Source organism: Hordeum vulgare, chromosome 2H, assembly GCF_904849725.1.
Source record: "Hordeum vulgare subsp. vulgare chromosome 2H, MorexV3_pseudomolecules_assembly, whole genome shotgun sequence".
NCBI classification, from domain to species: domain Eukaryota; kingdom Viridiplantae; phylum Streptophyta; class Magnoliopsida; order Poales; family Poaceae; genus Hordeum; species Hordeum vulgare.
This window is the reverse complement of record NC_058519.1, coordinates 6,093,565-6,106,896: the sequence shown is the minus strand read 5'-3', so window position 1 is coordinate 6,106,896 and position 13,332 is coordinate 6,093,565. Positions and strand designations below refer to the sequence as shown.

The 13,332-nt window shown below is 45.2% G+C and overlaps 2 protein-coding genes across 2 annotated transcripts; one reads left to right on the top strand and one right to left on the bottom strand.

Annotated features, from left to right (window-relative positions):
• Positions 1-5,572: 5,572 nt before the first annotated feature.
• On the top strand, positions 5,573-6,913 carry LOC123429094 (probable WRKY transcription factor 38). The gene is made up of 2 exons (XM_045113160.1): positions 5,573-5,937; positions 6,598-6,913. Exons 1-2 carry the CDS (start codon positions 5,816-5,818, stop codon positions 6,911-6,913), a joined length of 438 nt encoding a protein of 145 aa, XP_044969095.1. The 5' UTR covers positions 5,573-5,815.
• Positions 6,914-7,478: 565 nt separating this feature from the next.
• LOC123429093 (probable carboxylesterase 5) lies at positions 7,479-9,184 on the bottom strand. The gene has a single exon (XM_045113158.1). The coding sequence runs from the start codon at positions 9,166-9,168 to the stop codon at positions 7,735-7,737; it is 1,434 nt and encodes a 477-aa protein (XP_044969093.1). The 5' UTR covers positions 9,169-9,184; the 3' UTR covers positions 7,479-7,734.
• Between the last annotated feature and the right edge of the window lie 4,148 nt (positions 9,185-13,332).

Sequence of the window (13,332 nt, the reverse complement as noted above, 5' to 3'; positions counted from 1 at the left end):
CAAATGGGACGCTAACAGCAGAACAAGTTTCTCAACAGATGAGAAGACTTGTGTCCGAGACATACCAGTGGGCACCACATAAGATAGATGAGCAATGCTTTCAAGTTGAGTTTCCAAGAAGAGAGGATCTTCAACGGTTGCTCGCATTCGGGGTCAGCAAGGTTAGTGGAAGCAAATGCTTACTTGAGTTTGAGGAATGTAAAAAACCAGAACCACAGGGTACACGGTTACAGAAGGTCTGGATCAGATTTTCAGGCATTCCTGAGATCCTACTTAATGACTTCCTCATCGTATGGAGTCTTAGATCCTTGATTGGTAAAACGGAGAGAGTAGATATGCCATTTACTCGCAAAAGAGGGATAGCCAGAGTGCGTGTGATGGTCCTAGATGTTGAGTGCATTCCTGACTATGCTCCGTGGTCTTATGATGGAGTGCACTATGATCTAGAACTAGAGGTGGAGAAGGAGACCCAACAACAATCACAAGATGGTGATGTTCACATGGCGGATGGTGAGGATCGGGATAGGGATCACGGACAAGCGAAGCAGGATGAGCAATCCGATGGACCCAACGCAAAAACAAATCCTCCATCTTCTTCCACTAATGATAAGCCGATAAATAGCGGTGCACCTTCTTCCTTTACTTCACACATGGCTACAATACGGTTTGGATCATTTGATGTGATGCCTATACCGGCTAGCCTTTGCGCAGCAGCATGCGTCGACGAGGGTAAAAACCAAGCAGCTGAGGAGGATATAATTCAGGAACAATACGGCACTATAACGCCAACGCCGGGGGTACAACAAGAGGTGTTGAACACAACAGATATGACATACATGCAGGGCACGGGGGATATACAACCGATTGGCATGCATGGGCATGCAGACTCGGTTGCATGTGAGGATACGTCCACAGTACAGGATGACATGCATGATCTTGGTTCAGGAAGAAAGTGCATTACCGTCTCTACTGCACAAATGGATGATTCTGCAAATAAATATGGCATGCAGGGTATGAAGGGATACCAACCAACGGGCATGCATGGCCGCGCAGCATCAGCTGCAGGGGACACTTCGTCCACGGCACAGGAAGTAAGACTGGACTATGGCTCGGGCAGCAACGGTAGTAACAGTATCGACAGAGGTCGATCTCCTAATATACACCCGAATGCACAAAATGATGATCAACAAGGTACTAAATCTGTAACGACTGGCCAGGTTCAGTATACTTCCGAGATTGAGGCGACAGGCCACAGAAACACAGGAGTATCTGCAGATGATGTGATCGCATTTGACAGAATTTCAGATCCTTCTACCGGAAATCAACGTCTCAGTCAACGTATCCAGAAGCAGCCGGATGCGGATGATATGTCGCTAGGGCGTGCCATGAGGGCAGCGAAGCTTAGAGACATTGAGACATCTACAGGTATGCATATTGATCATTCTGCTTCAATACTTCACTTTACTGATTCAGAGATTTTGCATAATGCTAGCGACATAGGAATTTCCTTGGGTACTTCTAGCAAACAATTAGCTAAATCCATTAATGATATTCTTGACTTAGAAGCAGATAGAACCATAGAGTTTATTCAAAATCTAGCAGCGGTGAAACCAATGAATGAAACAGATTTTAATGACTTAGGTGGTGCAGAATTACAAAATCCATGTCATAACTTAGTACACTTAGAGGGAGAGGAAGAGGAGGTGGAGGATACGGAATTAGAGGGGTATACGGCCTCTTTGATTGATGGTTCTCTTCCACCAATAATTAACCAAGATTGTAACACGCAAATGATTCAGGAAAAACCAAAGAGACCTTGGAAAAGGAAGGTTTTTCCTGAATCAGCGGTAAGAAGAAGTGCTAGAGTGAAGCAAAAGAAAAAATTTCATGATGAAATATGAAAGGACTTTTCTGGAATAGCAGAGGTCTAGCGGACTTGGCTAAAAGGAGGTTCCTTAGAGATACATCGATAGAAAATAAGCTTGATTTTATGGCTCTGCAAAAAACTGGCAGGGATAATTTCACACCTCAATTTTTAAATACCTTATCGGGAGGGGTTGATTTTGATTGGCACTGTTTGCCACCAAGGGGTAGATCCGGTGGTATCTTACTTGGTGTCAAATGTGAGACTTTAGAGGTGATGAGTGTGGTTTACTGCGAGTTTACTGTCAAGTTTCGTGTGAGGTCGAAGCTCGATGGCTTCAAGTGGGCTTTGGTAGCTGTATATGGAGCGGCGCAACCAGAACTAAAACCTGACTTTCTTGCTGATCTAGTAAGAATTTGTGGAGAAGAAAGACTTCCAATTATGGTGGGGGGAGACTTTAATATCATTAGAAGACAGGAGGAAAAGAATAATGATAACTTTGACGAACGATGGTCACTTATGTTTAATATGGTTATTGAAAGTCTTGATCAACGGGAGATCGAGCTCACTGGTAGACAATTCACATGGGCGAACTCACTACCGGTCCCAACATATGAGAAGTTGGATCGTGTACTCACGAGTGTCCAGTGGGAGCAAAAATATCCCTTGGTCACAATACGGGCTCTACAGAGAGCCATCTCCGATCACACACCTCTCATGGTCGACTCAGGGGCGGCCAACCATGTGGGGAATAAAAATGTCTTCTCATTTGAGCTAAGTTGGTTTGAACAAGAAGGTTTCATAGATCTCATAGCTACAGAGTGGGCTAGGGATTTAGGTGGATATACGAACATAGAAAGATGGCAAAATAAAATAAGACATTTGCGCCAATTTCTGAGAGGATGGGCGAAAAATCAGAGGGGTATATATAAAATAGAAAAAGAAAGACTGACTCGTCTGATTGAAGAATTATACGTGAAAGCCGAGTCAACGCAGCTGAATTTATCAGATAGAATTAATAAAATTAATGCTGAAAAGGATTTGCAAAAATTGTTGAGAGAAGAGGAAATTAAATGGGCACAAAGAGCTAAGGTTACAAAGGTGGTTCATGGGGATGATAATACTAAATTCTTTCATATGATTGCAAATGGCAAACATCGAAAGAAATTAATTACACAACTTGAGCAAGATGAGGGAACAATAGTAGGTCATGAGAACTTAAAAATATACATATCTGAATATTACAAGAAATTATTTGGTCCGACAAAAGAGACGATGGTCTCTTTGGATGAAGCCTTAACTCAAGATATACCTCAACTCAAAGCAGAGGAGAATGAGGTGTTATCAGCTCCATTTACAGAGAGAGAGAGGTTCTTGATTCAATCACACAAATGGAACAGAATAAGGCACCGGGGCCAGATGGGTTTCCGGCAGAATTTTATAAAAAGTGTTGGCATATCATCAAAAGAGACCTCATGCCTATGTTCCAGGATTTATTTGATGGCCAGCTGCACCTATTCCACCTAAACTTTGGAACAATTACATTATTGCCAAAAAAGGTGGAAGCTATACGCATTGAGCAGTTCAGACCGATTTGTCTGCTTAATGTGAGTTTGATTTTTTTTACAAAGGTTGGTACACATAGATTAACGAAGATAGCTCACTCAGTTGTCCAACCGACGCAGACTGCGTTTATGCCAGGGAGACATATCTTAGAGGGTGTTGTGGTCCTTCATGAAACGGTACACGAAATCCATACAAAGAAATTGGATGGGATTATTTTCAAAGTAGATTTCGAGAAAGCCGACGATAAAGTAAAATGGCCATTTCTTCAACAGGCTTTACGTATGAAAGGATCCAACCAAAGATGGAGAGATCAGGTTGATACTTTCATTCAGAAAGGAAGTGTAGGAATTAGAGTTAACGATGACATAGGTCATTATTTTCAAACACATAAAGGATTAAGGCAGGGTGACTCAATGTCTCCAGTGTTGTTCAACATAGTTGCAGACATGTTGACAATACTCATTAATCGAGCCAAAGATAAGGGCCAAGTTGGAGGACTAGTTCCGCATCTCGTAGATGGGGGTGTATCTATTTTACAATATGCGGATGATACAATTCTTTTTATGGAACATGATATGGCTAAAGCGAGGAATATGAAATTATTATTGTGCTTATTTGAACAACTATCGGGACTGAAAATTAATTTCCATAAAAGCGAACTCTTATGTTTTGGGAAGGCAAAAGAGGAGCAACACGCTTATAGGCAGTTATTTGGATGTGAACTAGGTTCACTACCATTTAATTACCTCAGGATCCCTATCCATCATAGAAGACTGACAAATAAAGAATGGAAATGTATTGAAGATAGATTTGAAAAAAAATTAAGTTGCTGGAAGGGCAAACTTATGTCATATGGAGGGAGGCTAATATTAATCAACTCAGTATTAACAAGCCTACCCATGTTTTTATTGTCTTTTTTTTAAATACCAGTAGGGGTGCGAAAAAGACTAGATTTCTATCGATCTCGTTTCTTCTGGCAAAGTGATGAAGCTAATAAGAAATATAGATTGGCACGTTGGGATATGTTATGTCGACCCAAAGACCAGGGGGGTTTGGGCATTGAAAATTTGGAAGTGAAAAACATATGTTTGCTTAGCAAATGGCTATATAAGCTATCCACAGAATCTGAAGGAATGTGGATTCAAATATTGAAGAATAAATACCTTCATTCTAAAACTTTAGCTCAGGTTACATCTAGACCTAATGACTCACTTTTTGGAAAGGGTTAATGAAGATAAAGATGACCTTTTTCCAGAAAGTGAAATTTATAGTTGGTAATGGTACCTCAACAAGGTTTTGGGAAGATACTTGGCTTGGAGATACACCTCTTGCACTTCAATACCCCCTGTTATATAATATTGCACAACGTAAAGAGGACTATATATCTATGGTATTACAATCGGTCCCTTTTAATATGCAGTTCAGGCGTGCTTTAGTGGGAGCACGCTGGGATGCATGGTTGCATCTGGTTAGGAGACTGATGCAGGTGCAATTATCAAACCGCACGGATAATGTTCGGTGGATTTTAGCTGCGAATGGGGTATTCTCAGTAAAGTCCATGTACTTGGATCTGATTAATACAGGAACATTATCCAGATCATTAAAAATTTGGAACATCAAAGTGCCGCTCAAGATTAAAGTTTTCATGTGGTTTATACACAAAGGTGTGATATTAACCAAAGATAACTTAATTAAACGTAGATGGAGAGGTAGATCCAATTGTTGCTATTGTGAGCAAAATGAAACAATAAGACACCTTCTCTTACAATGCCCGCTTGCAAAACTATTATGGAGAACTATTCAAATAGCTTTCAATATCGTCCCACCTACATGTATTAGCTCAATATTTACAACGTGGCTCAACGGAGTTGACATTAAAATATCTAAACTTATTGGGATTGGGATATGTGCTTTGTTTTGGGCTATATGGAATACCAGAAATGATATAACTTTTAATGGCAAGAACTTCAATAATTTTTTGCAGATTATCTTCAGAGCAACATCTTGGATCCGTACGTGGTCGTTACTCAGTCATGTGGACTCCAGGGGACGTATGGATATTGGGTGCAACCGATGGGAGATGGTCTCACGGATTATCTTCAACCGATTTGGATGGCGTGCTGATAATAGGCTAGGTGTATAGGCATCGTAGTCTACTTTTACGCACGCCGGATGTGGCAGTTTTTTTTTTCAATTTCATTTTCGTTTTATTTCATACCTCGAGCTGTCGAGCGTGGAGCTACGTGAACATCACACGTTGTTTATTTTATCTTTAATAAGATGGTTGCATGCATCAATTGATGCAGAGGCCGGGGGCTCGTTTCCTCCTTATAAAAAAATGTATCTCGCTAATTAATTATTTGCCACTTATATATATATGAACCCATGCTATGTAGGAGGAACAACGAAAAGCGGTCAAGATCACTTGTAACAATTGTTCCACATTACGATGGCCATCATTGGAGAAAATATGGGCAGAAGAACATCAACGGGAGGCAACATGCTAGGTACATATACTACTCCTAAATAGTTCATTCAAGCTTATATATCGTCACATTACTACTACATCAACCTACATTTCTACTGCCCTTATCTGAGATGATTGAGACTTAACGGTTCTGTTATGAAGAACAATTGGAGGGAATCGCCAGGGATATATATGTACGTCGAACAACAAAGATATATTATGAACCAGCATAATGCCGTAATCGTACATAGTTTTGAGGGGAAGGGGAGCCGTCGCGATTAGCTACACTACTCGAACATGCCTAGTACACATCCCAATAGATCTCTTGCTACCATCTCTCTCCCTTCTTCACTCTTGGGGAATCCTCGCCGCATATCCTCTGTCTCCTCCCTCGATATTCTATTTTGTTCACAATTTCTCCAAGTATATTTGGATCTATGGAGAGTGGATGGCGAGGAGGATGAAGGGCAAGACTAGGCTTAGGCCATCGCAGTAAAGTTAGGCATGTCATGTCCATGTCGCGCTCTTTCACGTTCCTAGCTTTCTCGCATGATGACCTAGTCAGTCGTTTGGATATCTTTTCTTTCAACCATTTCGGATTGTTGACTTTCGCTAATGAAAGTAGTTGTTATATTTACATGTTATGAAGCAACTAATTATTCATTGTAATGCATAACTAATCAAACTTGCAATTAAACAGGAGCTACTACAGATGCGCCTACACGGAACGGAACTGCTCAACAACCAAGACAATCCAACAACAGGATCATAATGGAACTCTTAATTGTGAAGATGAAACTGCAAAGTACATTGTTGTGTACTATGGTCATCATAGTTGCAGGGCTGACATCACAAGAAATGCCGCAAACATTGACCCTAGTGTGGATCTAATTCAAAGTGGCAAAATGGCTGGAGCAGTAACCGACTTTGAAAAGTTTGACCAGCAGGACTTGGACGTGTCGTCTCTGAGAGAGGTGTTCGACAACCCTGAGCTGAATTGGGACATCATTTGCTAGCCAGACAGGAGATGTGGACATTCATTAGAAAAGGGAAGTATATATCTCTATATGGAAATTTTGGTTGAATTTGGATGAGTTGATAATCATGTCTAGTTTATAAAAGTCTTGTAGATAGGCAGAGATCCTTTTTGTGTTCAAATGTATGTGCTTGTTTGTTTGATTGATGCATTTTGCTTATTTGAGATGTATATTGCTTGTAACACCAATAATAGATTTTGTTCGATCTAGTGTTAAAAAATGTCTTACGCCGGAGGGAGTAGTTGCTGCACATCCACATATTGTACAAGTAAGGGTGCTGGTGATAGTTGCACATGCGCTCGTGGTGTGGGACTAAGTTGTTTCTTGTTTTGTTTTTCGGTTTTTCTAAAATACATCTAGACGTGAGATAAATATTGCACATCTAGGTCATATTTTCTTTTTCTTTTTTCCTTTTTATTCTTGATTTAATTAGTCAGTTAGTTGTGTAATAACTATGTCATATCTGGGTGTATCTTAGTGACACCCATTATTTTTTCCGAGAAAAATATGACTCTAGTTGCACAACCATCGGTAGGTTGTCGAATTATGATTAAAATTTGTATAAACTTGATATATGAGAATACATGATACACCAACAGTACATAACTCAAGACCTTAAATACACCATTCATGTATAAGAAAGAAAAACACCCAAAAGTCATTTCTTTTGACCCGAGCAAGGAGCTTGTAAATAGGGTGTCATTATTGCACTTATACCGGAGCATGCTTAAGCTTAACCATTACCCTTGATCTTTTGTTTCACCTGGCCTGGATGCATGTAGATTATCATCATCCGCGCGCTAGATGAAGTTGTGAAAAACACAACTGCAAGGAGCTGTTATTGCTGATGATGCGAACCTCATGTTGGTGCTGTTTGGCCTGATAACATGCCCCAGGACTGACCCATAGCTTGTTTTGGATGCTCTTCGTCCATGTCCAATGTGTAAGCAGCTAGTACGTGTCGCCGCATCTCTGGCTTTCATGGCCGTCCCGTAGCCATGTACGTCCATATACGGCCTGGTTGGCACGCGTAGAACAGGCTGGACGGCCCTGTGCATCTTACCTTGGCATGCAAGTAGCTCTTGAACTTGTGGCAGTTGCAGCGGCAAGGGCGCCGTGCGCTGGTTGATGAACCGCACTATGCTCTCCATGAGAATCTTGCTGGTGGCACGCAGCGGGTTGTACAGGTGAAAGCCATGGTCTTCCCCCTCCGACTCCACCAATGTCACCGCGTTTTCATCATCGGCCCATGAGCAGCAGTCACGCATGCGGGATGCCAGACGACGCCCGCGGTCACGCAAGGTGTCCTTGTCGGCGACGGCGACCAGCACACGGCGGCATCTCAGCGAGGCGATATCCTCGTCGAGTGGGTTGACCCGGCGATCGTCGTTGCCCAGACGGCCGGCCGTAGCGAACGGCCAGAGCCTGTCGATGGCCTCAGGAGCAAACATTGCGATGCCGTCCCATACTGCCTCAGAGCTGGACAGCCGGTCGGTCCCCCAGAAGTATGGATGCACGATGACCAGCCCCTCGATGTAGATGCGGCTGCCACCACCGCTGGCCGCACGCACCGCCGTGTTGTAGACGATGTTCCCGCCGGCGCTGTCGCCGGCAAGGAACGTCCGCCCGAGGTCGGCGTAGTTGGAAATCCATGGATCGGAGAGGGTGGCCACCCACTGTAGCGCCGCCCATGCATCGTCGTAGGCCGCAGGAACAGGATGCTCCGGCGCGAGATTGTACTCCACGGACACGACGAGCGCCCCGGCGCGCGCCGCCAGAGACCTGATGTAGTTGTGGTAAGTCCGAGAGAAGGCGCTCTCCGTGCAGAAGGATCCTCCATGGACGTACATGACGACGGGGATCCTCTCGCCGGCAGAGGCAGCTGCAACGGAGGGAAGGAACAGGCGTGCGGACACATCGGTGGATTTGTCGACGACGACGTCCCTCGTTGCCACTCCACGGTTATCTGCCGGGTCCTCGGACGCTGCCACGAATGGGCTGTGCAGTAAGCGCTCGACACTGCCGCCCTTGTATTCCCGTATGAATGGATACAGGTCGACGGTGATGTCCTCCTCGCCGTCATCCTTCTTCCTTAGTACCGGCGGAGAACTTTTGCTTGCTTGCATCGTACGTGCTTGATGGAGCTTGCTAGTGCCTAGTAGTGGTGTGTCGATTACTTTAGTGGCAAAGAGAGCCTTGCATGCATCACGTGTCAAATCGAAATTAACAAGCATCTATATTTTGGGTTGTCTACCTTGTGGTGGCTCTGAATTAAGTTCCTTATTGGTTTTTATAGATGAAATTTGATCCCACTCCAACATGACCATGTATGCCTGCACAACTGCTAACGAATGATGGAATCGTTCGACCACTGAGTGTTGCTTCTGCAATGAAGATGAAACAGTACATTCACTGTTCATCTTTTGACCTGATATGGACATGCTGTTGGAGCCCGACGCGGTTTACGCGGACTTAAAATCAACCAACAGATTTAAAACGTTTTCCAATATTTGATGTCTTACAATTCATTTATGTCACCTTATTATATTTGGTCAGTTGACACTGTTTGAAGATGGTCAGCAATTGTCCAAGCAGTGCTGACAACATGTGAGTGACATGCTCGGTATTAAATAGGGTTTGGGGTACTGGGAGAAAAATCTGGACTACCCGCATTTCTTAGAGCATATCTAGTAGAGCCCTCAAACTCTTAAATCCTTAAACATAACCGCTTTTTTATAGTTTTTATAAAAAAACGGTGTAGACTAGAACCCTTAAATCCTTAAACCCGTAAAAAAAATTAGAAGTCCAACCCTCAAACCCCTTCCCAGCATGTAGAAGTGAGGATTGGAAGGGAAAACTGCCCCCAACCCACACTCCACTTCCCACCTCGCGCGGGAGGCATTTGGTTCCCCGCGCGCGCGAGGAAGTCGCCTCGGCCGCCGCCGCCCCGCCTCCCCCCCCCCCCCCCGCGCTCCGGCCGCCGCCCTGCGCTCCCTCTGCGCCCCGGCCGTCGCCCCGGCCGCCGCCCTCCGGCCGCCGCCCCGCCTCCCCCCGCGCTCCGGCCGCCGCCCCGCGCTCGCTCCGCGCCTCGGCCGTCGCCCCGCCGCCCCTCCGTGCCCCGGCCGTCACCCTCCTTGCCCCGCCGCCCTCCGCATCTCGGTCGCCGCCCACCGCGCTCCGGCTGCCGCCCCCGCGCCCCGGCCGTTGCCCTCCTTGCCCCGCCGCCCTCCGCATCTCGGTCGCCGCCCACCGCGCTCCGGCTGCCGCCCCCGCGCCCCGGCCGCCGCCCCGCCTCCCCTCTGCTCCCCGGCCCCGTCCCCGCCCCGCCCTGGACGCCGCCCGCCCGCGCCCCGCCTCGGCCGGCCGTCCCCGCCCCGCCCCGGTGAGTTTTTTTACTTTATAAGGGTTCTAGTCTTTGCCTCTGTTTTTCAACCCTTAAAAGTATCAAAAATAGCCAATTCTCAACCCTTAAAACTGGTTTTAGATTTAAGGGTTTGAGGGTTCTACTAGAGATGCTCTTACCACCCCACGAGATTTGCATATGCTGGCAAAAAATCTTTTTTATTTATTTAAACTGATAACGTCTAGTCTTTATACTACATAAATACTCCCTCCGTTCCAAAATATAAGACCTTTTAGAGATTTTACTAAAAGACTACATACGAAACAAAATGAGTGAATCTATATTTTAAAATATGTCTATGTGCATACGTATGTAGTTTATAATACAATCTCTAAAAGGTATTATATTTAGGAACGGAGGGAGTAGAACATAATGTCCCATCTTTCGCTCAGTTTTCTCTCCACCACCCATTCATACAACCTCCCACGCACGACCTTCACCCTTCCACCGATTGTTTTTCAGCCATTCTCTATCCCAGATCTATTTAAACCGACTTTTACCCCGTAGATCTATTTAAACTGATTTGTATCTGCTAATCAGATCAGTCTTTGGAATATTTCATAACGACTTTATGGAAAGTAACCAATCATGCTCAATCTGTAATTAATCTCTACAAAATATTTGTTAATGCCAAATATTTTGAAAAGGAATATCATGCACAAACATTACAGCTAACCAAGTACTGTTACAGATTTTGGTAAGGCCACATATCAGACAAAGATATTATATGTGTCCATGTATGTTCTCTGAGAGTTCCTATTTTACTTAACTAGGTGAATTTTCTGTGGTATTTGCTCGGAATTTTGCATTGAACATTGTATCCATCTTTCTCGTACACCCCACCCCCTTCACTTTCTCTTGTTATTCAATAGGCAAAACCATGGGAAGGGGTGACCAGGGCATCACGCCTTCGAGGTGCCCAAGTACTTGTAGTCGTCACTAGGTAGTCTATAGACCAGGTTCTAATTTTTTTTGTTTCCTATATCAAATGGTATCCATATTAAATTTATTTTGTTAGTAGATATTATTATTTTGTATATAACTTAACACAAATTAAAATTGACATATTAAGTAAATACATTTTTGTAGTACCTTTTGAAAAAAGTCGAGAGTGACTCTATACAACAAATAATCATATAATGATTACATTTAGAGAAGAACTAATTTCGGTTTTACTCCTACTAGAGTTTCTCCACAATGTCTTCCAAAAAAAAGTTTGACCACTAACAAAAAGTAGTAGGACTTTTATCAAATTTTCCATTAGTTGTGTCACACTACTAATTTTTCCAATATGAGTTCCAACAACTCATTCTTCCCTTAAGAGTGCGCTCAATTACGCCACTCGACACCGGTATCGCTCTGTCAAACACCATTGATAGGGGGTGCAATGACCTGAATTGCGTTGGACATCACTTGCTAACGCTCCATATAACAAGGGGGTCCTAATTGTCAGCACACCGATAATTAAATTAGAATAAAACATAACAACACATTACGATTCGATCACCCACGCGCAAATCTATGTTTTGTCATGATTTGATTCACTATGTGCTAAATACTAGAGTTGTAGTGGGAACACTCACAAGGGGGATTAGGAGATTTTTGTCACTTCACCGTAGTTAATGACCTTTGTTGAGACTGTAATTGTATCGAGTGGTATTTTTGAGCACACGCTTAAGAGCAAGTACAATAAGGTACAGTCAGCAGGCTGTAAGGATTAAAATACTATATTTTTGCTGAGTTGGATGAGAGAGAAGGGAAGCGGACTCTTCGTGAAGAGCGAGCTCTAGCACGTGCTCCTAAGTGCTTTGTGAGAATGAAAGGTGGACCATATATGATAAAAGCACACTGGTAGAAAAAGAGGCTTCCGTCCAGCCCCATAAGTCGCGAAACTGTAGGAACCGCGACTAATGAATTCTTTAGTCGCGGTTCGGAAGACGAACCGCGACCAAAGTCCTGGGCCCAGGGCGCTCGGTGGCCAGCTGGTGAACGTGAGGGGCTTTAGTCGCGGTTGGCCAGGCCAACCGCGACTAAAGGTCTTTAGTCGCCGGTCGCCTGGCCAACCGCGACTAAAGGTCGTTGCGCGCGGGAACGAAAAACCCGTCAAAAACCCTTTAGTCGCGGTTGGTAAAGGTCGTTGCGCGCGGGAACGAAAAACCCGCCAAAAACCCTTTAGTCGCGGTTGGGGAGGCGACCCGCGACTAAAGGGTAGCCTTTAGTCGCGGGTCGCCTCCCCAACCGCGACTAAAGGTGGGGGGCTATAAATACAACGCCCGAACCGTCGACTCCATCTCGTCTTCTCCGATCTCTGCCGCGCCGAAGGCCTGCCGCCGTCGCCCTCGCCCTCGACGCCGCCCGCCGTCGCCCTCGCCCTCGACGCCGCCCTCGCCGCCCGCCCTCGCCCTCGCCCTCGACGCCGCCCGCCGTCGCCCGCCGTCGCCCCTCGCCCTCGACGCCGCCCCGTCTCGCCCACGTACGGCGCCGCCGGCCGCTATCACCGGCCTCCCTCGCCCGCCCTCAACGCCGCCGGCCGTCTCTTGTCCGATTCACATGCATGCCCCGGGAGCCCATCATCCGTTGTCAATATAAGTTAGAATTATGCCCCGTAGAATATGTGAAACTCCTTCAAAATTAAAATAAAGCACAAAATAAATAAAACAATACAAATTAAACAGAAAACAGGTTTGGGGGGGGGGGGGGGGCTAAAACCCTAAACCTGCGGCGGCCTTTAGTCGCGGTTGTCCATAAGAACCGCGACTAAAGGTCCTCCGCCCCGACGGCCGCCTGGCGCCCACGTGGACGGGCCTTTAGTTGCGGTTCTTAAGCAACCGCGACTACAGGGGGGGCCTTTAGTCGCGCCTATTTGGTCGCGGTTGCGCAACCGCGACTAATGGCAGTTGCGAACCGCGACCAAAGGCCCTTTTTCCACCAGTGGCAGTACTCTTTTACAGTTAACTATTGTACAAGCTAGCTATAAAATGAGCTATAAAAATGC